General features: G+C 41.8%; 1 protein-coding gene across 4 annotated transcripts in view; it reads left to right on the top strand.

The window, feature by feature from the left end:
* The first annotated feature begins 2,221 nt into the window (after nt 1-2,221).
* GRIA3 (glutamate ionotropic receptor AMPA type subunit 3) overlaps nt 2,222-25,650 on the top strand; it is a 144,132-nt gene continuing 120,703 nt past the window's right edge. For all 4 annotated transcript variants that reach the window (XR_008508616.1, XM_036402005.2, XM_036402004.2 and 1 more), the window contains exons 1-2: nt 2,222-2,422; nt 3,283-3,441. Coding sequence is in view for 3 of the 4 variants with exons in the window: in XM_036402005.2 (XP_036257898.1) it covers nt 2,332-2,422; nt 3,283-3,441 (250 nt within the window). In the remaining variant the exon portion in view is untranslated. The remainder of the gene's footprint in view (nt 2,423-3,282; nt 3,442-25,650) is intronic.

The following is a 25,650-nucleotide window of genomic DNA, read 5'->3' as shown; positions in this document are numbered from 1 at the left end:
TGTCTAAACTTCCTGTACCTGTCTGTAGCTTTCAGATCTGCTGTCCTTACCAAAAGACATTTGTGAGCAGAGCGCTCTACAGCAAAGCCAGGCTGCTGCTCAAGATGCTAATTCTGGGTCTGAAACTTCCTGGTTAGGTGAGCTGGGCCAGTGGCTCTCTCTGATTTTTAAATTTTTATATCTGTAAAAGAGAATATAATCAGGCCTCAAGGGGATGCTTACAGGATTCATAGGTAATATGTGAAAGGGCTTTGAGCTTCAGGAGTGCTACAGATATAATCATGGACCTTATACCCCACCTGTCCATACAGAAAACCATTTCTTTAAAGAGATAAAGTGGCAACTGCCATCTCAATCTAAATAGGAAACATTACCATCCACCCCTGCAGCCTGATTCCTACTCTGCCTGAACTAGAACAGTCTCCATCTTCTGGGATTGATTCTCATAAAGGAACACAACATGAAGCAACCAAAGCATGCACCTTGGAGTGAGCAGGTGTCACACATGTCACTAAAAGCATGTGTTACACTCCTGCATCATGACTGTGGTGCCCTGCTCTTCACCTCTGCCTCTGGCTTCCTTTAAAAATAATGGTTTGAATCTCTGATGTTGTTCATCAGCATTTGTGCAGTAATCTGCAGCAATCTTCAATCTTACACCTTGACTACTTACATGATGCTACAGCCAGTGGCACTGGTTGATTATTTTACAAATGCAAAGCCAACTGCATTTAATATTAACCCTAGCTGAACTGAACATTGACCCAAATAATGCCACAGTCTAAGATTAAGACAAAAAAAAAAAAAAAAAAAAAGCAGAGGAGCACCAAGGTAAAGTCACCTGCTGAAATCAGAGGAAAAACAAATATTAAGGAAAGAACAGTCTTTGCTAGGCCTATGAGATGGACAACTCCACCTAGTATTGCTTCTCTGTCTCCATTTTGTATGGTTCTGTGAGCCCCAAAGCAGCAAAAAGAAAAGCACTGTAGGATCCATACAACGAAGTGCCAAGGAGATGGGTGAAAGACCACAGAGAACCTGACTGAGGCAGACAGAGAGCAGCTCCCTGTGCATATGAGGGCGTCTCAGGGCTGGTGTTCAAGACACACGGGATGTCTGCCACCCATCCCCCTGCGACCACCAGGCTGGCCCTGCCCTGTGTGCTGTGCTGGGGCAGCTCATCAGCTGCCACACATGTTGTGTCTTTTTCCAGCATCAAGGATGAAACGAGGAGACTTTGAGTTCCTTCCTTTGGAGGAGGTTGGGAAGGACCTAACATTCCCTCGTGTGGGATTCAACTCTTCTTGTCTTTCTTCACTTCACAGCGCTGTGGGCGGATGATGCTTCCCTGCTGATGCGCTGGCACTGGAGGAGGGATGGGGAGAACTCGGGCGCAGGGCCGGCAGCCCCTTCGGGAGACGCACGGTCCCTCGGCATCCCTTTCTGTGTCCCCTTCCAGCCCTCCCTCGCCAGTCCCTGCGCTCACGTCTGTCCCCAGCCCTCTCCCCTCAAGAGGGGCCCAGCGGCACCCGCCTGCCCCGGCCATCACCAGGCCTCCCGCCCCCGGCCCCGAGCCGCCTCTGCTGCCTCCCGGCCCCGCAAGTTCTGGGGCGCCCGCAGCGCCCACCGGGCACGGGCACTGGCACGGGCAGGACGCGGCCACCTCCCCACCACCCCGGCCTCCTCTGCCGGCCCCGGCTCGGCTCGGCTCGGCTCGGCTCCCCGCCCCTCCTTCCTTTCCCCGCTCCCTCCCCCGCCCGCCCACAGCGCACGCACCGCACTCTCTCTCACATACACACACACACACACACACACACATCGAGCCGATGCAGCTTTAAAGGGGCAGCTGCAGTCCGGGGGCCGCCCCACGTGAGGCCGGTGCGCTCCCGCCGACCGCAGCCCCGAGCGCTGAGCCGCGGCCGGAGCCGCCGGGGCTGGGCGGGCGGGCCGAGCGGAGCGGAGCGGCTGCCAGCCCGCCTCACGCCAAGTTTGATCGATAACCCCCTCCCGGCCCGGGCGGAGCAGCCTCGGCGGCTCCGCTACCCACCATCTTTGGGGGAAGTCCCTGCGTTCGGGGGGGGCTGCTGGCGACGGGGGAGAAAGGCAATCTCGCAGCCAATGAGCCCTGCTAGACTGGGGTGAAGACGAGAGCAGAGGGATTTGGGGAAGGAAAGAATAAAAAAAAAAAAAGAGACGAAAGGAGGGGGACCATCCTCCCCACCACCTCCGCCAGCATCGCCACCACCGTTGACACCGCTCCGAGTCTCCAGTTGCGCCCATGCCTGTGCCGCCAGTTTCGGTTTAGGGGCTGAACCGCAGGGGCTGAAGAAAATGGGGCAGAGCGCGCCCCGGACCCTCCTGCTGCTGCTGGCGGGGCTGCTGGGGGAGGCTCTGGCGGGGTTCCCCAACACCATCAGTATAGGTAAGCGCCCGCCGCGGCACCGCGACCCGCGCCTTCCCCGCCAGCCGGGGGGAAGTTGTGAGGAGGGGAGCGGGGGGCGAGCCCGGGCGCCGCGGGGAAGGAGCCAGCCCTGCTCCGCTTCGTTCCCCTGTCTGGGGGCGAGAGGCAGCGGCGGTGCCCGGGCTGCGCCGGCGGGCGGCTGCGAGCGGCGCCGGGCTGCCCGCACCCCTCCGAGCGGCGGGGATCGGGTCCGCGCTCTGCGGAACCGTGCCCTGGAGCAGCGCATCCCGTGGAGCACATAATGTGAGAGAGTCGTGGCGTGAATCTGTAGCGACGTGCCCGAAAGCCGGGGCCGAGCGAGCCGTGAGGCTCAGGGCAGCGAGTGCAGCGGGGGCTGTTCCCTGCCGTCCCTCGGAGCATCATTTCCCTCGGCCGCGCTATCGCTCCAGCAGACCGTGAAACCGCACGTTTGCCACGCCGCACGCCGCCGTGTCCCCGCACATAACTACAGCGGCGATATTTCGGTAGTCTGGACAGGATTTAGGTGCCACGGTTCCCCAAGTTAGACTTTTAAATCTCTGTGTGGGCATCCGTGTAGAAGTGGCCTGGTTTTCAAGGTGCACCTGCAGCTCCAAGCGACTCTCATTGCTCAGGGGGCACCTGGATGTGGTGTGTGGCTTTAAAAGCCCAACTTTGGACTTGGAATATGTATTTCATGTAGGTGCTCTGTCAGAGTTATGTGCTCACGTTCAGGCTGCTCCTGTTCATTCTCTCCTGCAGTGTGCAGCAGGCAAATATAACTTATTACCACTGTTTCTCCTCAAAATTAATTCTGAAATACCTTTTTCCTTTTTTCCTTTTTTCTTTTTCTCCTCACCTAGGTGGACTTTTCATGAGGAACACTGTTCAGGAGCACAGTGCATTTCGATTTGCTGTGCAGCTATACAACACAAATCAAAATACCACAGAAAAGCCCTTCCATTTGAACTATCACGTAGACCACTTGGACTCTTCCAACAGTTTTTCAGTGACAAATGCTTGTAAGTAAATACCTGGTTTTAAAAAATATATTAATTTGTTATCTATCCTGCATTCAGTTCCTTCCTGGTAGCCTAGAGTTCTTGGTCATACAATATAGTGCAACAAATGTGTGTAGTGACTGGAGCTTTAGTAGATTTGCAGCATTATATGGAATATCTTAGGAAAAGTTCTTTTACCACCTCATCCCCTTAGTTTTGTGTTTCAGGAAAACAACCATGTTGTTGATATAGCAGTGCTGTGTAGCTGCAATCAGTGAATTGCTGCTGAAGTAAGATCCCTTTTCTGTTGAGGCTACAGCCTAGCTCTGTGAAAAGGCATAATTTGCAAATGATATACTATGTAGGGAAAAACCAGAAACCACTGTTTAGAAGTGACCTTGAGAGGGACAAGGCTAGAGGGGCTTACTTGTCTCATCTGCCTTGAAATACTGAGTTGTTTTTTTACAGTGAGAGTCCTGTGAAAAGCTGAGGAGACTGTAAACTGACACATACTGTTAGAGCTGAGGGGAGAGAAAATGCAATTAGAACACTTGGCATTAGGAGAAATAGCTCTGCACAAGCAGTGCACACATACAATTTGAGCTTTTATTAACAGAAGATGCAAAATAGAACTTTGAGTATTGCTAATGTGGTGTTAAGATGCAAAATCTCTTTCAGAAAGACTTGTGCATGTTCTGCATTTTAAAAAGCATTCCTTTACCAATAGTAGTTCCTGGATATTTGTTTTACTGATGTATCCAAATTTGATTCTATACAAATTTTATTGTAAATTATTAAAAATGAAAGGAGTCCTCTTCCAAGGTAGCAAATGCAGTTTGCAATGTGGAGATATATGTCTGCACATGATCTAATGGACTGCTGAATGCAATGTACGAACTTCACATTATGAACAGGTTACTTCTCACAGTTTGCAGGTTTATACTCACAGTGTAAAATGGTCAAAGAGGAAGCATTGTACTGAAATAATGAAGTACTGGAATACAGAAAAATAGTAATTTTTGCTTTAAAACAATTATATGTTTTGAATAACTTATTTATTTTTTTATTTGCAGGAGATAGGATAGTTCTTACATTCCTGTCCCACTGTATATTCTGAGAAAGTAGATGGTTAAAAAATATACAGTAAGGAAATAATGGACAAATTTTGATTCACATTCTAACATATCCCCCATGTGACTGCTTCTTGGTAGTGCAGTGTTACACTCTCCAAAGGACTTTGAAGTAGAACCTTTAAAACTTTTGCAGGGGGGTTAATTATGTAATATACAATAAAAATACTTGGTAAAGTGGGAAAAAATGGTACATAAAATCGTGTCTCTACTTTGCATCTTATTTTACTAATCCTATCCAGCTTCAACAGCTCTTACAACAAACATCAGACTATTAATCCTTAATCAGTGTAATCCCTTCAAGAGGCTGCATCTCAAGCACAGTTTCCTAAATATCAATTATATGGATTTAAACTAAATACATTGAACTGCTTGGGTGATTAATTATTAATTGTTTTTTAAAAGTTGTTACCAGCTCTCCCCCCACCAACAGAAGCGATCCACACACTTGTTCAGTATATTTAGTCAGTGCTCTACTCATCTTCTGACATCTAATGGTTTTTGTCAATGCTTATTAAAAGCTGTGGCAATTTTAGTAAAGTGGGATGGTTTTCTGTAGTACAGAGCTGCTTGTTCCAACACCCATATTACCAGTATAGTAAAATTGGGAAAATTTGAATCTCTGGAGAAACTGTAGACCAAAGAAGATGTACCTACAGTAACCTATTTAAAAGCAGAAGATGTGAAAAAAGAAAGAGACGAAAGAAAATGAAAAGGTGACCTTGTCTGTACTGTGTCAACCATCTCATAATACTGTTGATAAGAAAAGAATACGGCGAGTCCAAGTCACCAGTCATAAGCTTCAGCAGCTCAAAATACAAAAACCCCCATCAGAACAGTTATTCTTTTGGATCTGGTACCAATTTTCTTTGAAAGTCAGAACACTTATATGTATCAATGCATTAGGATGAATTAATAGGTCCTTACACTACCTGACCAAAATTCCAGCCTTTAACCATATCCTCATTTCCTATGGGAGTGGGAGATAATTTCAGTGTGCTGCCATATCCATGAAGGAATTCTTTCCACAACATTTTTACCTCACTTGGAGATAAGCATATGTTGTCTCCAGTGCTGTCACACAGCCGTTTGATCAATATTTGCAATTGGCAGGGTTCCATGGGAGAGAAACCTGCAGTGACTCTGCCTTCACTGGGGAGGGAGGCTGAGGCTGACTTTGTGGTGGGATAGGTACAGGAGCTGAGAGGAAATTGAAGGAAAGAGCATGTGCAGCCTGAGCCTAGTGCCTGTACTAGTCAGTATCCATAAAATAATACTTTTCATTCTCTTTTGCATTGATTTGTATGATAATGACTGTAGTAAGTGTTTCTGTGTGCAGGGATTGAGGGGGCTCTGCTCAGAAAGACTTAGGTTCTTACTGTGCAGCTGCACATCCTGTTTGATGCAATCTGGTGCATTCCAGAGGAGAAAAAAACCCTCTTCTGAAGTATTCTCATGAGCCTGAGAAAAATAGCCCACCTCTGCTACGGCAGATTTGGCAATATCCCAACCTGGGAACAAACTTGTTTAGAAGCAGAAGAAAATTCCTGCCTTAAGCCCCTCCCTCTCATTTCTTTTTCAGTTAAATGATGCATAATCTGATTTATGTACATGTATTCCCTGCTTCGCTGCTAGCACCAAGCCTCTCTCTGTATATTTAATTTACACACATTCATACAGTATTTATCCACTCTGTATTTATCTGCCCACTTATTTATTTAGCTGTATGATATCTTAACAGAGAACAAATGCAAACACAGATGAAAATTCCAGTGTATTTAAAGGTGAATTGAAGTTTATCAGTTGGCTCCAGGGAAATTATTACATTTCTTAAAATATGCAGCTTTTTCCTATCAATAGAAACAGAAAGCAAGCTGACTTGACCTACGAATTTATAAAATCAAAATCAGGTTATATTTTCTTTAAAAATGCTCATGTAGGGAGTGAGCTAGCTGTTTCAGAACAATATGAATATGACAACTCAAATATATAAATTTGTCACTGAAGCAATATCTCCCATGCATTGCTCATAATCTGATGAAGGATGTTGGTGTTAATGTTGAATTGTGTGTATAGCTCTGTGGATCACATTCCCTAGAAATAGCCCACGTCTGTCGTTGTGCTCTGCACTTGTAGTGCACTACACTAACACTGCTCCAGCCTCTGCAGTGTCAGCTCATTAGCACACAGATCTCATATTCCCTCTCTGCACTGTCATTGCAAAAAATTGCTGTTGTACACCTTTACAGCCAACAAATGTGCACTTGCCTTATGTACAATTTTCAAGAAATATTTAGAAAAGTAAACTAAACCTTATGTATAGTCTCTCTTGAATATCTCAAAGCATTTTTTAGTGAAAAGCATGGTTTTCATTAAAATCTGTTGATCATGTAATGACAGTGGTGGGATGTGTGCAGATGAAAAGGGGCTGTGATTGTAGAATCTAATTAATCTACAGATTCCATCTCTCAGCTAAATCTAACCTATCAGCTGCAAATTCTTTTCCCATTAATTTTTCCGAGTTTTTTTCTTATGTATCTTCTAAATCCAGAAAGCTTTTTGTATTTTACCAAACATAGATATGTAGTGGTTTGGTTTGGTTTTTTTTCATGAGCATTCATTTTTCAAGAGACCAAAAAAAAAAGAGGGAGGATGCAAAGACATGCTAACCTTAGGCTGCTAAAATCCTGTAGGTGGTTGTATCAGCAGTTTCTTGAAGGGGTCTGATTTCAGACTTATAAAAATTTACTTTAGCATCCTTGCAGTCCTTGTGTTTGATCCTAAAAATTCAGCTTGGAAGATTTTAGTGGGAAAAGTGCATGCTCATTGTTGTGAGAGTGTTGCAGAAAATGATACCTCAGGAGTAGTAGCAGGCGGTTTTTGCAGTTTAACTGAGCTGCTCCCTGTCCCAGGGCACAGGTGTGGGGGTGTGTGAGCTCACTCGCACCCTCGCTCGCACTCGCGCGCACGTGCACAGCCCCACGTTTCCTTTAGGTGCTGTTCAGCATTTCTTTTTGCCAGTGGGCAGATAATTTGCTTCCCTTGCATCTGTGTGCTCTTTGGCCAGCTGGCAAAGGACACTGATGCTGCAAGTGGTCAGCTCCCTTCTGCCAAAAGCATAAGCATGTGTTGCTGAAAGCATTGCCAAGTTTGGGCTGGGTACTGCTGGTTCTGTGGGTGCAGCGAGCACAGGAGAGATGCCTGAACTCTCCCAATATGGAATATACTCTGGTTTCTCCGGTGTTCTGTGTTAAAACACCTGGAAATGTGCTTTCTACACAGCTCTACTCATTACAGACCACTGAAAATGCCATTCATGCTGCAAAATGCGCTCAAGTATCGTGTGTAACTGCTGTATGACCAAGAAAAGCAGCTGGCTTCAGTTTAGGGGTCAAAGCTTTTGCATTATTGGGTCTAGGCTGAAACCTGAAAGGTGTGCTCCAACTAACATTTGTTTCCACTTCCTGGCAGAGCCGATGATTTGTCATTAAACTTAATGTGATCTCAGCCTTACCAGAAGGAACCACACCACTTTCAAACTATGTTTTATTATTTCTTAAATTAATTTCAGAATAAACTTAGTCTCCTCTGCTTTGTACAATGTACATTACATTGATGTACTGTTTAGATGCTAGGGTTCCATTACATGGATGGACACTTTTTTGAGAAACTCTGAGTTCACCAAATGAATAAAGAGTAAAGCATGGTAAAGAGTGCCATTTACTTGTTTAGTTTTGGAAAGATTTTGTGCAGATGCAGATATGAAATTGTTCTGTTTTTCTATATAGCATTGGGCCTGGAGAACCCATGGGGCTATTAGGGCAGGTTGGAGAGCTACTGATTAACTACACCTTCCCATGAAATGTATAACAGCTGGAGTTTATCTCTGGGAGGAAATGGAGATGCCATGATGGGAAACTAGCCTGTGACAGAAGCTTTTAACAACCACAAAAAAAGCCCCACAGTTTTGTTGAAGGCTGATTCGGGAGCTTGTCCAAGAGCTGCAGAAAACAGTGGGTTTCTTTCCTCTGGGTTCACTGTGTTCAGTGTCTGGGAGGTGGGAGGCCATCCTACTGCCAGTGTAGGACTGTTATGCAAGAAGGTGTGAAATGAGAGCTGATGTATTTTCAGTGTTTCTTTATTGCCACAAACCATCGATTTAACATTTTCCATTTAAAGTACATATTTTATCATTACCGGTTTTAGAATGCTAATTTTGATTTAGTTCAGCATCCTTAAAATGTTTTAGAATATGTTATTTTTGAACCATCAACACTGTTTTCATCATTCATTTCAAACCCAGCCAACCCATATAAATGAAAACCTGTGTTCATTTATTGTGAGAAAGGTGTTATGTGAATTGGTTTTTGGCATTTAAGTTACAACCTGAGAGCAGTACTTTCTGTGCTGCTGGAGAGCAGAGATCACTGGAAGGCCATCACCCCTTTTCTAAGGAAACTCATAAGGCAGCCTAAAAGCTCTGTACCTATTGTCAGGAGGTTTGCTATATGAAGGCTTGTACTTCCACTGGAACAACGTGGTGATCTAAAGCCAAAAATTTAGAAATGATTGATGTAGATAAAATCACTTTCTGTGAAGCTGTGATGATCACTGCAGTGAAGCAATTTCCAAATTTCACCCATGGAGATTCTTTTCTTCTAAATATGTATGCATTATATTTCCTGTCAGAGCCAGAGGCTCCCCTCTGTTGTATCGCCTGCTTTATATTATTGTTGATCTTCAGAATATCAGATGCCTTTGACACTTCAAATTTGAAATAATCTTTGAGTTTTCATGTGCAGCCACCTGATGGAGACTCCAGGGTAGACACTCCTGCTCTGCTGCTTGTAGCCATTGCAGCTGGACGCTTATAACTACCACACAGCCTCACAGTGCACACTCCAGCCTGACTCTGTTGGGAAGTTTGGAGACATTTCTATATCAGCAGATACAGAACGCAGAGTTCATTTTATTAGTGCACAGCAATATATGAACTATTCAAAGGCACTGAGTACCCTTTCAGCTGGTCTCACAAAGGTGTGTTAGTGGTGATACTATTGTGTATGCACAGAGCAAGAGAGAAACAGGTGATGGGGTTTCTGTGTAAAGAGAAAGAGTGAACTAGGAACGAGTTATGTCAGAATCCACTGAGCAGTCATTCCTGCATATCCTTGCCTTTGTGTCTGAGGCTCTGGATCTATTTTATCATCTTAACTGTTTCTAAAATAGCAAGTGGCAGTGTGCAACCCTGACACAAACACCACACAGGAGGCACAGAAGCCTTAATGCATGAGGATCAATCTGCAGAGACACAGTGCTGTGGATAACTTGCCCAGGCATTTGTAGAAAGGGTGAATTGCTTTCCTGGAATGGATAATAGTGCAGGTGAGCACTCTTCTGCTGGAATGGAGTGACCTATCTGGTCACTTGTATGTCATTATTTTGCTAGACTGTTTGGATGTTTCAGATATGCTAAAAGTTTTTTTGCTTGTTTTGTTTCAAGTGCAATTTACATGTTTGCTTTCAGTCCACCTATAACTTAAGTGATTGGCTTTGAATGCTTGGTCCTGCCCTTGTGTTGGGCTGATATTTGCTGGAGCTTGTTCAAATGTAATTTTTGAAATTCTGGTCAAGAATTTAAAAAATATGTAGGGCTGTATGGGTGCTTCAATAGCTTGAGAGTTTTTTAGTAAAAGGACTGTCTTTAAAATTATATGCAGCCATCTGGGTAAGAGGTAGCTAGTGTCTGATGGTGTATAGTCTGTGCATAGTCACTCATTTTGTGTATACTTCATTATTTTCACACATCTTTTTCCTGGGCTGATGTGTGGAATTGTGCTTGCTGATTTCACCATGGGTGGTTTTGTCACATACAAACTCAAGCATTTGGCCTGGTCTGTCTGGTTAAGGGACTGAACTTGGGAAGTGGTGGAATCCTCTGGAGGCTCATAGCATGATTTGGAGTAAGTTGGACTGTCCTGTAATAGCACGGTTTTGCTCTCTCTTACACAAGAATAGTAAAATTTACCTCTGTCTCAGAGGTACTGCAAGGCTGTTTCCAGTAAAAAACTTGGAGAGCTTAGGCTAACAGAACCTTCTTTTATTTATTGATCACTTCTTCCACTTCCTAAAAAAGACAAACCCAAAACCAAAAAACAACCAACAAAATGAGAAAAAAAAAAGAAGGAAAAAAAATCCCCACCAAAATCCAGCCTACTTTTGATCCTGTTGAAAGATGAATTGAAATTGGCAATTACAAATTTGCTGTCCTTGCTGTAAGAAGATGTTCATTCCCACTGATGGACCTGGGAGAACATGTGTCACAGCCATACAGCAAGCCAATCTATCACTTGGTTAAGGAGGAGTTTTCAGCTCTTTACCTGAAATAAGCAAAGCTGTTGGAGAGAAAAAATATTTGATACTGAAAAGTTTTTTGTCTGTTATGCCCTTTGGGTCTTTATAATAGGTCTGGTCCATACTACTGCAGTACAGCAAATGCCCAATTCTTGCCTACCTGACCCCACACTCTGTTTGAGTGATGGAGAAAGACCTGTCTTTACCAGAGGTGCTGCTGTCTGTTGATTTCTCCCAGTGAGGTGTGCTGTAATCAGTATCTCCCAGCTGCTAGCTTTTCCAAGAGATGTGCAGCAGTGCGTTTCAGGGGTTGCTGCCTCCTGTGATTTCTTTGTCTCATTTCCATTTCAGAGATCTTACTCTGATTTGGGTGCTGCAGCCCACTTAGTGAACATGGATCAGGTCTTGTGGATCACAGGGTTGCTGCATCATGACACACATCTTGATTTGTCTTTGTACTCAGCTGTGCATGCTAAATTCCCTAAAACTTTTTGGTGGTTGTCATTGTTGTAATTTGTGTTTTTCTGCTGAGGGGGTGCTGCAAGGGGGAAGATGGCCTGCAGAGAAGTAGTAATAGGAAAATTTTTTCAGGTGATGAACTTTTTGTAGCCTTTCTACAGGAGAGCATGGGGAAACACTGGTTTTTACCAGTTACAGAGGTTTTGTCTTCTTAGACTTTACCTCTTGTGTCACCAAGTTTGAATTCTAATGAAGTCTGCTGGTCAGAAAACTCAAGTTCATGCGTTCTTTTTTTCCCAGCAGTTAGATGAGAGCTAATTAGTGTCTATTGATTTGCAAAGGACTGACCCCATCTCTAACCCTGGATTGACTCAAAACTGTTAGGGGGATTCTAAATTATCTAGCAAGTTTAATGTACTCACCCATCTTTCTCTGAAGTGTTTGTGCAGTGGTCAAGTAGCATCTCCAGAGTGGCTTCACTACTGTTGTGGAATATGTGAAAAGCACTTGAACATAAGGAAGTGCTGAATGAGCAAACATTCTGCATAATACCTACTATCCAACTCTGAATTTCTTTTTTAAAACATTGCTTTTTGTGCCTATTTGCTTATGACTTCTTGATGAATAGAAAATGAGCTAAAGAGAAAAAAGGTACATGATCATAATGTGCCAGCTAATCCTATTTCTTTCCTATTTCAGCCATGTCAGCAGAGTGATTCTCATGACTAATGATAGTTTTTATATATTTATATTGAATGCCTCGGCCAGCTCAGACCTACTTCCTCTATAGAACCATTATCCCACTGCTCTGTGCATCCCAGAAACTAATTGTATATCCCAGAATATCTTGATTGAAATGATGGGAGCTATGTGACTTGCTAATCTTTCATTTCAGATGTAGTTCCAAAAAGGTTTTAAACATTTAGATTAGGATCAACCGCAAAACGTGAGAATTAAAAATAAAAGCTTTTTAAAATAGTTTCAGACCTAAAAAAAATTACTCAGCTTCAGTTGAAGTCTAGTATTTTGTTTTGGAAATTATTATTTCTTTTTTGTGCATTTTTTTCCTGGTGGAAACAATTTGGTGAAGCTTATCCAAGTTAGCAAGATGTTTCTGCAGGCATGAATCTGCTTTTTTTCATATAAAAACACCTATTCTGTCCAATTTTTATAACAACATATAGATTATGGATGTGAATATAAAATTGTGTGTGATTTGGAGGAAATCTTGCTTTTTTTCAGGGTATATAGTACAAACTGCTTGTGATGGATTTTATGGATAGACGACTTTTGTCAGTCAAAGTATGTATAGCATGTCTTTCCACACCATCTACAGGGAATTTACTTTATTACCTGGAGAGGCAATGAGATAGGCCCAAAATTGATCCAAATGAGACCAGTTAACCCTCCTGAAGTTTTCCACTACTCTGGTTTGGCACTCTAGGTGCAGAAGCTGCTCTAAAGCATGGATCAGTGTAACTTTCTACATGCAGAGGGCAGTAAATGTTGTGAAGGTTTCTACAACAGCAGTGTCCTGCTTCAAAGGTGTGTGTTCATACATGTTAGGTGTGCTTTACCGACAGCTCTTTTTGTTCTATAGAACACAAAAAGAAGTTGCAAGTGGTGATACTTAGTCATGCATATCTGCAGTGACCACTGGGACCTAGTGTTTAGTGCTTCATTGTTCTACCCTCAAAAAAAGAAAAAAAAAAAAAACCCTGTATCCCATTAGAATAAATAGGGGCAGTCAATGTGGGTGCACAGTTTGTGGTAATTGGGAGTGGGGCTGAGCCTCATCCCCAGTGGGCACAGCTGTGAAAAGCAGGTGAGCAGCATTGACACAACGAGCCATGGAGTGCCCAGGGGCACTGACCAAGCACCAAAGGGAGCAGAGGGGGCACAGGTGCAATGCATGAACAGGAGGGTATAAAAGGCTGGGCTGAAGAACAAGAGGGGCAGATGCTTGCAGCCTTCTGAAGTGCCCTGATGTTGTTCTGTGTGGGCAGGTGCCTGAAGCCTTCTGATGTGGTAAGGTGTTCCTCTAGGTGAATGCTTAAAGCCTTCTGAAATTGTGTACTGGCACTCTGTGTATTGTGGCTGTCTCAGCTGTGATGTATGCTGTGACAGTCAAGATACATGCTGGGGTCTTCCTCTGATGTGTTTTACACAAGGGTAGATTTGGAGTAGCTGTGTGAAATCACTAAAGGCTAAAAGCAGAGTGGTCTCTCCTGGGCTGTTCCTGGCTCTAAGAAGGGACTGTGGGTCCAGGACAGCCAATGGATTCTTCAGGGGAAAACCTGAACATCTTAATCAATAGCACACCTTTCTCCAGGGCTCTGCAGGTTGTCCAGACCCTTGACTTCAGCAGCTGAATGCACCCTTGTGTTGCATTGCATGTTGTTTCCTTCTGGAACTTTAGCAAATTTAGCAAAATGATCACGTTCAGCAGCAGTAAGTGTCCCCTTATAAATGATGCTGGGTATCTCACAAGTATCTGTAATAGACTCTGTAGAGCAGAATCTGCCAAGGAAAGATTTGGTTTTTTCAGTTGAAACAAAATAGTGTAAATCAAATGGTCTCCAGTGGAAAGTGCTGACCCTGCTTTTAGCAGAAGTCACTTATACCATATCTACTTTCAGATTTCCTTTTTTTCCCCCCTTTCCCAACTACAGGTATATTTTTTGTAGCTGTGAAGCTTTCACTACTTTTTTTTTCTGCATCAGTTTATGTATTTTGCATTTCTTTTATGACTAGAGGGTGTGTGACATTAAAGACTGTAGACTCTTCTGTGAAATTTAACTCCTTGTGTCTCTTAGGTGCTTGCAAGAATAGTGACAGTCTTGACTGAAAATATTGCACCTTTTTCTGAGTCTTTCTATAGCTAATTCAAGAACAAGTCTCTGGTAGAAGAGGGTCTTTTGACAGAAGCATAAAGCTAGCATTTTAATTTATTTTCATGTGTAAAAACACACTGGTGTTTTTCATAAATGGGGAACCTATTGTGGGTAGTGATGCTAACTCCTGCATCCTGGTCAGGTTCCAGCTTGGATCAGTATCAACATAAATCAGTTATTCTCCTGAAAGCTTTATTTAGATAAATTATCTGCACTTCCTGTCTTAAGTTCTTATTGTGTTGTTCTGCAGTGCTAGCCCCTGTTTCACATAAGATGCTTTTGAGATTTGAGGCAATCTCTGCATACACTGGAGGATACAATTTGATATTAAAGTATATTTTCCTTGCGGGCTTTTCTGCAAAGATTCTGTGCTTCCTTGGTACTGTCTGGAGATTCTCTGTGTTAATAAGAATTGTTTTGTTAATTGATTCCAGAATCTGCTGCACTGGAATAGTCTGCCTTAGTCAGGATCTCCACATGAATTTTAAAATGGCATCTTTCTAGACAAAATTCTGCTTTTTACTATGTTGTCTCTAAAACTGATTATATCAGCCCAGTCTATTTCTTGTGTATGCTGGGTTGATTTCAGTTTATGGCAAAATTCTCTATGGGGGGATTAAAATCAAAATTGTTTGTGTTTTCAAGAAACCTGGGTAAAGCTGTGTATGAGATATGAATCATTTCAGTTTCTCAGAGGTTGAGCTCTGTAACTGAATGTGTATGGAGTACACTTGAAAAAGTATCTGAAAACCCTAAAAATGGGAGACCTTCTGCAAAATGGGTGTGAGAAGGGCAAAAGCAGCATGACAGTCTCCCCTGCTATCCTGGCTGCCTCATTCCTGCATGAAAGCAGCTGTAGAAGTGTAGAGCATAAAGATCAAACCTCCTGGATAATCAGGACTGTGACTTTGTTCTGTGTGACAGAGAAGGGCCTGTGGTTCCTGCTGCTGCTGCCTTTTCCACTGAGCCTGCCAGCAAAAGGATCAATTAGTGCCAACTGCAGGAGTGCAGCTCCCTTACAAAGGCCTGTGTCCACTGAGAACTGTTCATTTAAGCCCTCATTATGAACTTCAGGTTAATAACAGTGCATGCTGCTACCTCATAATTTACCTGAAACTGAGAGATTATTTTACCAGTTTAGCCATCCTCCTACTTAGTTCAGGTGCTTTTTTGCAACTGAGTCCAACTTTAAATCTCCAGGAGAAGTGGATCATGTTATGCTGTGATGATTACAGTTACAGTGTGTAGAGATTTATTGGCAATATAGAATAAAAAGTAGCAACCTTAAAATATTGATGATCAAAGATGTGCAGCTTGATAAATTCACCCATTCTTAAAAGCTGGCTTTTCTTTATGAATGCCCTACAGACAATTTTACTTTAACAATAAAGTCAAGGCTTTCATTTTAAAACAGCCACAACCATAATTTCTTAATTAAGAAATTTAATTAATTTCTCAGAGGTGTAGAGGTTGTGAGGTTCCCCTGTTTGTCTATTGGTGAGTGTTCCCTTTTCAGAGAAGTTGGTGCCATTAATCCTTTTGCTGTTGGTGGCTATGCTGAAAACATCCCATTGCAATGCTGCCTTAGTGTGGCTGGGCATGCTGATTGTCATTAAACTAGCAATAAGCTTGTAAATTGGATAATGCTACAAGTTGAAGATTATTTTAATTGCCAGGATCTAAACTTTCTGAGCAACAGGCTTTAAGGCTGAAAGGTGATTTTTGGATGTAGATGGAGCAATGTGACTTTTGAAGCTGGGTGCAGCAGTAGTTTGATTACCTGGGTAATTAAACAGATCAACACACACAGATGTGCTGTTGCTTCCTGCTCAGACTGTGTTCAGAGGGCTTGGGTACTTCTGCAGAGCTCATCTGATGGATTTTCTTTGGAGCATTACACTCCATGTGAAGGAGCTGAGGTGATGGCCTTGGCTCCCATTCGTGATATCTGCAGAAAAGAATTGCTGCAGTCTAGTGGTGTATTGAGCTCTCTGCAGTGGTGGCTCATGGCACCACAAATCCTGTCTGGAAGCCAAGGAGTGCCAACCTCTAGGTTCTTGGTAGAACTGATCTTTCCTCTGTTTTCCCTAGAGCACACACCAGGCAGCTTGTAATTCTTACAGTGAAATAGGGTAGAAAACCTTGTTAGAATTCCAGGTGGTTAAGAGATTTTCCTGAAGGAAGAGGAGATATGTGCCTCAGCCCAGGGCTGGTGACCCACCAATGTGCAGGGTCAATGTTAGACAGCAGTGATGCTGCAGTACCTTGCTCACAGCCCTGCAAGGCTCCAGGGAGAGACTCACTACAACCACAGCAACTGGATCTTTTTCACTTCAGGGCTTTAGAAGCTTTCTTTGGGATCTGTACTCCACAGGGATGTGGTTTTTCCCTTTAGTCAGCTGTCTTTATTCCTTATTCTATGTTCTCTGTTCTTGCTTTGCTTTTATAGATAAGAGCATAATTTAAAAATAAAAAAAAAAGAGCTATTTCACTTCCCAGAGACAGTGAACAGGACTGTGAATGGCACCTTCTGTTCCCCGTCTGCCTGGGTTCACCTCACTCCCATCAGCCTTGGCATTAGTCTCACTCACATGGAGCTGTTGGGTTTGTTTTCTCTCAATAACTCTTTTGGAGTGGGCAAGTTTCACACTGAAGTAGTTAAAAAACCCAAACTTGGTCACGTTTCCCTTTAAGTGACATTAGTGTAAGTCACCACCCAGGCTGGGTTTGCTCAGATCACTGGAGCTTTCTGTGAATCCAGTTTGACTTTTGAGGTGTTTACCAGTCCTTGAGATCGTGTGAGTTTCCTGCAAAGCTGGAACTGCAGAAGCACTGGAGGGGTCCTGGCGCTTTCAGTGTGGCCTGTATGTAAATACAGTAACTGTGTGAATGAAAAACCAGCAGTAAAATTCATCAGCATTTCTTTAGTTTCTTGAAGGCTGCCATGCCTTCTGCACTGATATGAGACTTCTGCAGCTCCCAGTGATGAACCCCCTGTAACAAATGACTGAGATTAGTATTATTTATAGATAACCACAGAGATCATTCATCCTTCTCAAGCTGTTTATTTTTGGGCAGCCCAGTGAAACTGATGAAATTGCCAGTTGTCTGAAATGCTGCTGCCAGTTGTTTGAATGAACGGTATTGATTATAGTTACAGGACTATTCATCTCATACTGGCATGCATACAATACATGGATTATAAAAATGTTGTCTCTGTTGACAGCTGGGTTATGAAATGATACACTGAATTATATGTCCTTGCAGGCAGTGTCTGCATTGACTTTTCTTACCCTAATTTAAAAGTACTAAAAGTTACTTGAAGGAATACAGAATGGAGCATGAGACTCTGAATATATTTTTTTGTACCTTTGTTAGTAACAACCAGTTAACAAGTTTATGTTGAAATGAGGTGACACAGCAAAACTCAGTAAGTACTAACTGGCTTATACAATCTTTGCTGTGGAGGTGAAGAACATTTGTTTTATTACAAGAGTAAAGAACTTGGAAGTTGCAGATAGAAAAGAGACTATTTAAGTGTATTCTATGACCAAAGTTTTGTTTTAAAATCAAAGAAACCCTTGAGATGAGCCCTGTTTGCAAGGCATACAGTAGTAGTCTTCTGGCTTCAGAGCAAATAGCTTCATCTTTCTCATTTTTTTATTTAAAAAATGCATTGATGCAGTGATTGTGTTTGTCTACAGTTACCCTCAAAAGTTTTCCATTCTTCATTCTGTCTCTTACTTAATGGTGTGTATCCCAATTGCCTGGGTCATTCCATCACAATGTCTTTTTCTGTGGGATTTGCTGGAGACAAGGTCAGCAGATGGCCTGTTGGCTGTGGAACAATCTGTTCTTCTAACTTGAATGAGTTAGAACCCCAAAAGTTGAAATAAAAGCCCCTCTCACATTTTAGAGAACGTGCTCTCTCATTGATATGTTGCAGTATCTTTGAAGGATTGATATTTTGAAAAAGCGTGATCATTAAATAAAGATTAGATAGATTTTTAAGTACTGTGCTTGAAAATTTCCATTGTCTTACTCTGTAGCCATGAGTGACTGAAAAGATTTAAGATTTTACATTTAACTGCTCAGAGCATTTTTATTTTACTCATTCTTACGTGTTTATATCTGAAATAACACCACTGCCTCCAGCTGCTGTCCCGAGAGCAGACTTTCCCTGTATTTGCCTGAGCTAATTGGTACAATGAGCATAACTTCAGTAGTACACAGCAGTGACAGAAGTAACTGTAACATGCTAGGGTGTGTTTTAAAATGTGTTTGCAATTGTAGCCGATTTATTAAATAATTGCATTTTAAGTTTCATTAAATACCTAAGTCCAAGTCACTCCAGCTGGAATTGACTGACTTTCATGCTTCATAAAAACAGGTCTATGCCACTATGTTTCTTAAAATGATATTTAGCAGTTCTTTTTGGCAGTACAGGGTTTACAGATTTGCTATGAACTTGTGTGTTGTTTGGTTACGAAAGGGTCATGTTCTTCCACAGCTTGCATTACTTGTGATAGTTTTCAAGTGGAATATTTTTACCATAATCCCAGGTTTTTATAGCATGAACTACCAATTTCCTGAATAGGAAGTGTTTTTTCTCTTGTTCTTTCTTTTCCTTCGTAGTCTTCATTTTAATCTGTAAAATTTGTAACGAGAAAATAAGTGAAACTAATCTTGCTCTTCATTTGACTGTCTTGTCATTGGTTTTTCAGATCCTAGCAAGCCACTTTTTATCTGTCTGCTTCCTTCTGCTTGCCTTTCCTTTGTCAGTCTCTGCAGTGAAGCTGTTCTAATTCCACCACTTTATTGATGATGTTTTATTCTTAAATTATTTCTCCAAAAATTTAATCTCCTCTTATGAGATGGGATATGCTCAATCTCTATACAAGTGGATGAGTTAGCAGACTAAATATCCTCTGTGTTCATGGGAGAATAGACACCCCCATGCCCATGCTGTCAGCAGAGAGAGATGGATTCTGTTGATAATTTGTGTGGTGCAGTGGCTGACAAGATACAGTAGCAAGGATAAAACACTAGTGACTGCACTTGGCAAAATTTAGTGGCCTCTTCAGCTGTGAATGGGTCTGCTTAATTGTTCCCCTGCTGAAACCATGCATCAGAGCAGCACAAGCTGAGCGGTTGTGATGGCTGAACTTGCTCCTGCTGCTCATGAACCACACAGACTGTAAATGCAAGCAGTAGGTGCTCCCCTTACCTCTAATTAAAGCATGGATGTGGGTTTGACTGTTCAGCTGCAGTGTCAAGTTACTCACAAAGCCAGCTTGGGAGGTGATAAGCAGGTATTTTTACTAGATACCTTTGCCTTTCTGGCTGCCTTCTGCAGAAAGGACAGCCTGAGGGTGAAGAAATGTACGGGGATGGATCTCTCCTCTTTTTCTTTTTTAATTATGGAAAACTGTGACATTTCTACAGTTCAATTTGGTGTAAAGAGGAAAATGTCCTGTGAATCCTAAGGAAATCCTTCTTCCCTAAGCAGAATTGTCTCATTCTTCTGTGGAGCTGCAATATGACTGCTTCTGTCCTATTTGTGGTTTAAACATACAAGATCAATTGTGGTAATAAAGATTACCTGTGATGGTTATCTGAGTTCTTGAGAAAAGAATGGCAGAGGAAGAAATAAGAAAAGGTGATAATGTCGTTTGGCAGGTTGCTTGTATAGGGCTTGTAGCTAAACCGCCTTATTTAATATTCTTCAGTGTTCTGTGCCCTTGTCCATAAGGGCATTAACACCTTGTTGGAGAGCTTGGATGTTGAAACTGAACACCCTAATGTCCAAACTTACATTTCAATAGTCTGCTCAGCTGTATAAAACACTGAGTGGATATCTAATTCAGGCCCCAGCTTTGTTCTAAGTGAGTAGCAAAATCCATTGCAAGAGGCGATCTGTGTAATCTCTGTTAGGTGTCAGTTGGGGTGAGTTGTGTTGCCTTTCAGGAGAATGAGAACATGTGGACTTGCTTAGCTTAAATAACTGGTTATTTTTCAGATCTAGTTAATCACAAGCCCAAGTTCTTCACCTGAACCCTCCTTCCAGACTCATCCATTCAGGTAGCCTTTTCTAATCTTGGGCAGTGATTACATTTTTAAACTCTGATTATGCTGTTTTAGCAGAATAACCCTTCCTCTTGTGTTTGACAATTCCTATTTTTAACTCTTGGGTTTTATTTATATTTTTCTTTTGATTCAAACTTGGTTTTATTTATCCTGCAGTTGTGTCATGGACTGAATGTATGTCTTCTGCTTGTACAGACAATATCTGCTGATATCAAGGACACAGATTTTAAAATTATGTGTGCAGCAGCATCTTTGTGTAATAGTACTGTGATCAGTGCTGTTTCTTAATAAGCAACACCGTATTATTGCTCCATTCCTGGGGAGAGTCTCACAAAGATGAGTTAAGTTTTCCAGAGTGAGATTAGTTTCTCAGTTTTTCCCCCCTAGTCTCCCAAAACTGGTATTCAGAAATAAATCTTTTAGGAGAAGAATTTAATTATCTTGCATTTCCCACATTGTTGGCTCTAATTAGCTGACTGTGCTGTGGATTCCAGCCCTCACTTGGGAAGTTTGAATGGACTCTGTAGATAAAACAGTTTTAGAAAGAGACTTCAGAACATGGCTTGTCAGGAGGCTACAGCTCTGTAGAGCGTGATTAGTTTCACTTTTTGGCTTGACCCAGCACATTTATTCTGCTTAGCTGAAGTCATGAAAATCCGAGATACTGAATTTATTTACATTTGTTTCAACCACCCTCTTGGTAAAAGAAAATATTTTTATTGTGACATTTCCATGGTTTTCTTTATTTGCAGTAATACTCTCCTTATGTTTTTTATTCAACGTTAATTGTGTGATAGCAGGATATGTTTTATTTGGGAATAGGTCTGGGTGTTGGGAGAGAGGAAGAATAAGACCAAGTATGTGAAGGGAAGCCACAATTTGGAAAAGGATCTGGAGCCAAGAGTTAAGTTGCATTTCTTTCTAAGATGTGAAATGGCTTGAAAATACTCACTTCTAGGGGACAACCTTGGTGTGTTTGCTGTCTAGAAAGATTTTTTTAATTACTGTATCATGGGCAGATTTCATGGAAGAGGAAGGTTTCTTTCTAAAGAACAGAAATGAAATAATTTGGAACTAGTCTTTAGTCCATCTATTCATGGTTACTAAATTATCCTGTTACTGTCAATCTCTCTTTCTATTCCTATAGTAACTCAACAAAGTAAGATGAAAAATTCAGTGTAGTTTGGTTTTTATCCCCCCAGAGTGAAGAGGAGGCTCCCAGCAGATGGCTACCCCTGAATCCTTGTATGACTCAATAATTTTGATGGAATGAAATATTACTATCAAGCACAAGTTAAAACAATAAAATCCCAAAGGTTCTGTGCTTAAAGGGACAGGGTAAATTTATGAATTGTGTACTATGTGTAAAGTCATTTCCTGCTGTGCTTTCTCATAGCACCAACATGATAGTCAACCAGAAAACATTTCTTCTTTTTTTCTCTCTCATTTTTGTAAGTGGTGGCAATTGCTGATTTGTTACAGGATTACATTTCTGTGTTTTAGTCCCATCACTTTGTCTTCCTTTTATTTATCCAATAACAAGAAAAGAGAACTGTATGTAAAAGTATATTGCTAAATCCATACAAAAATTTGAGCAGTCCATGATTTTTCAGTCCATGGAGTTTATAATTTAGTTTGTTATGATTTCTGTAGGTCTCAGGACTTCTTGAAATACTGGAATCTACTGACAGTGTGCTTAACTAAAACTAGTGATAGCATGTGTTTACATTTCTGGCGATGTTTTTGCAGACTTTTCTTGGTTTAGTAGAAAACCAAAAAGGTCAGTAGCTTGCTGTATGTCCATATGGTGACTTCAGGGTTCAGAGCCATGATCCTAACCAGAAAGGGTGTTACGAGTGTATTATTCAAATGAGAGAGATTAGAAACAAATCAGAATATTTTTAAATGTGTCACATTGACTTAAAGCAGATTCAACAGTGAGTTTAGCCCCAGAGGCGAAGAATAGCATAATAGAGGGACTTGAATGCCTGCTTTTCTTTTATTGGTGATATCTGTAGAACAGGAGGTAAGAAATATTGTCTGGGCTTCTTTGGGAAGCTTGGAGGAGCTGATGAATTCATCAATCCCTTTTATGCAGCTCTTCTGGAGGATTTAAATCTTCCTGTCTTCAACTTATTAAATTATTATGAGAAAGTCATTCTATTGTTATCAAATTCATTTTTCTTATGCAAGTTTCTGTGCTATTTTTGTTATAGAAAGGTATTGTCTCACTGATAACATTTCCAGTGGGAAGGAGGGCTTGGACTCGCTCGTGCAAATTGAAAATACATGGAGAAAATCAGAGTACAAAGAAGTCTTCTGTGCCTATAGCTGACATTTCTTAGAAAATGAGGTCTCTTAAGCCTTCTGGTATAGTCTGGAGAGACACTTCACTTACTCCATTAATCTATCTGAAAAGCTTTACTACCTGAGTTCAACAAATAAATCTGTTCAAGGCCTACAAAATATTCAAGTCCAAAAATAGTCTGTTGATGGGACACTTTAAAAAGCTTGACTCTGTCAGGGAGTTGATTTGAGAATTTGAGTAGGAAAATTCAGTAGCAGCAGCCCAACATCAGTTCCTACAATGCATCAGTTTAAAATCAGGTACAAGGGCACATTATCATAGCCCTTTCTGCTGTCTGCTGCTTAGGCAGTATAGGATTGCATGAGATGCATTTGTGTGTGATACAGAGAGGTTTCCTGCTTTGGAACCTTTGTGATGAGCTGCTTTTTGCTGAATGATGTGAATGCATCTCTTGACTATTTCACAGGTTCTAAGAAGAGACAAATATTTTTAATTTACTTTGAAATTGGCAGTGGAATTTTCAGGTTAAAATTCAGAATCGTTAAACTGTAAAAACTGGAGGATATTGTGTGTTACTTTATAAGAAATTAGTAAAGCAGTAATTTAATAAGTTTTTATTTGGTAGGACAGGGGTACGTTTAAATTAAAGTAAGGCATTATTTACAATCTCTAACTGTAGTCACATATCAGTTCCTGTTCTGTTGTGCATAGCAAGCTGATTTTTTAAAAGCTTTTTTGACAGGCAGCTGAAAAATTAATCGAGTTCATTGAGTTCATGAAATGGTTCCTCCCATCGCTGTGTCTGTGCCTGCTGTGAGTAAGGGCTGCCCAGCTCCTGAGCCTGCTCATGGCACCCAGGGCTGGCAGTGCCTCTCTCCAGTCTCATCTCTCACTAAGACTGTCCCTGTCCTTAGCACAGTTTGGTTCCATGCTTGACCTCCCAGAACAGGTGGTGCTGCAAACAAGGGATAAGCAGCAGTGGGGGCAGGCCTTCAGGGTGATGATGGTCTTCTGGAAAGAGCTCATCCTGCAGCTCACTGCAGAGCTTGGGGAATGGTACAGCCCTGTGGGAAATTGCCTTAAGGCAGAGAAATTTATTGCCATCTGTCATCCAAAGTGCTGCAGTTGAGCTGTTTGGTAAATTGGATGTCAGACCTACTGTCCTAAAGATACACACTGCCCTTTTGAGACTGTTTCCCCCAACTCTGATTTGGGTGTTGCACAGTTGTGTTTCAGACACTGGTGAGACTCATCTGCTTGTTCCTTGGCTGAAAAAATAAATGGGATAATTCCTAATGGTTTATCAAAGACTGATTGGGAGCTGAAGTGTCTAACTGAAGGAAGAATCCACAGGGCATTGCTCCATAGAAATTCATATTTACCTTCTGTTGTAAGGATTAGCATTCTTGTTCCCAAAACCAGAAAAGGCTTGGCTAGTGTTGCAGCAACATTGTTGCTTTGGACTTCCCCCTCCTTCATTTTCCCCTCTCCCTTCTAAGTTTACTCAGTAGTTTTGCAGGATGCTTGGAATTTATTGGGGTGTACAAACAAGTTGTTAGCAGATTTAGTGATTGTTGTAAAAAGCCAGAGAATAATTTTTTTGATACTTCTAATAAAGTAATATAAAAAATATTTTCAGAAGAAAGCTTATGTATGCTAACCATATTTCTGTATCACGTTATTCCAATGGCAATAACATAATCCAGATTTTTTTCAAGTATCTGTGGTTCTATGTTCATTTATTTTCATGCTGATAAGACCACAAACATGGTAAGATCACAGGAGGATTCTTTGACCTGCGTGATGTTTGCAAATAAGAGTTTCTAACTCTTAGGAATGGAAGTTACAGGAATCTTCTTGTTTTCTGTTAACTCCCCTAGTAAAGGAGAGAGAAGGAAGGGCTGTATTTGAAGGCATGAATTCGCAGGCGCTTTACTGCTAGGCAAGATTTTACTAAGTATTAGTAGACAAGAGACCAGGGAAGTATCAAAGTGTAATGGTGTAAATCAGACTAAATCATCTGACAACCCCTCATACAGCTCAACTGTAATGCCTCATGGAAGGGGCCCACCAGAGTGAGCACCATGGTAATTTGACCCTCAGCTCTGATTTAGGGTCTTGAGCTTCAGTCTGTCTGTCCATCAAAACACAGAAGCATGTTCTTAAATTTGTGCACAGAACTTTGTCATGTAGGACATTAAGTAAAACCCTCTATGCATGCAGAGTAAGGTGAACTAAGCTGTGGTTCTTCAGGTGTGTGTGTTCTAGAGGAAGTCAAGTGCTGCCCCACACTGCCACTGTCTCATGATACACCCAGCATTCTGATGAGGACTTATAGGATCTCTTGATCCTAGAACCAAAGGGCTGCTAGTCTGGCCTTGATAGGAGGCAGTGAGCTCTTGTTTGTCAAGGGAAGATGTGGGAAGAGCCCCACTTCTCTATCAGCATCACTCATGCCCCTGCAGACCACAGCCTCATGCTATTGCTAATGATTAATGAGATTGTTCTCTGCTTATGAATGTAGCAGCATCTTGTGGAGCACAGAAAATGTATGTGCACCATGTTAACATTTTGCTATGCAGGTGGCTGAGAGCAGATTTTAAACCAGTATTTAAAGCTATGACATGGTGTCCAAACCCTCTGAGATTAATAAATAATTCCAAACTAGGTCTGTCTCTCTTGGCCTCCCCTTCCCCCTCTGAAAGGGCAGCAATCACTTAAGAATTAACACATAGCAGTGTGACTTTTCTTTCACAATCAGGCTTTTGCTGTACCATTTCCATCAATTTTGGCTTCCACATTATTCAGCTGTGCACCAGACAACTCTTTTGTTATGTGCCAATTAACCCAGCTTGATAAATAGTGATTATGCATAATTCATAAAGAAAAATATTCTTGTTGTTTCCTGTAAATAAGGCACTGGCTTAGCTGAGGGTACTGGTCTGTGAAATACTGTCAGATGTGATCATGAAGGTCCAGGAGGCTGGTAGCAAGAGGA

Source organism: Molothrus ater, chromosome 14, assembly GCF_012460135.2.
Source record: "Molothrus ater isolate BHLD 08-10-18 breed brown headed cowbird chromosome 14, BPBGC_Mater_1.1, whole genome shotgun sequence".
NCBI lineage: Eukaryota > Metazoa > Chordata > Aves > Passeriformes > Icteridae > Molothrus > Molothrus ater.
This window is presented reverse-complemented; position numbering and strand designations above follow the sequence as displayed.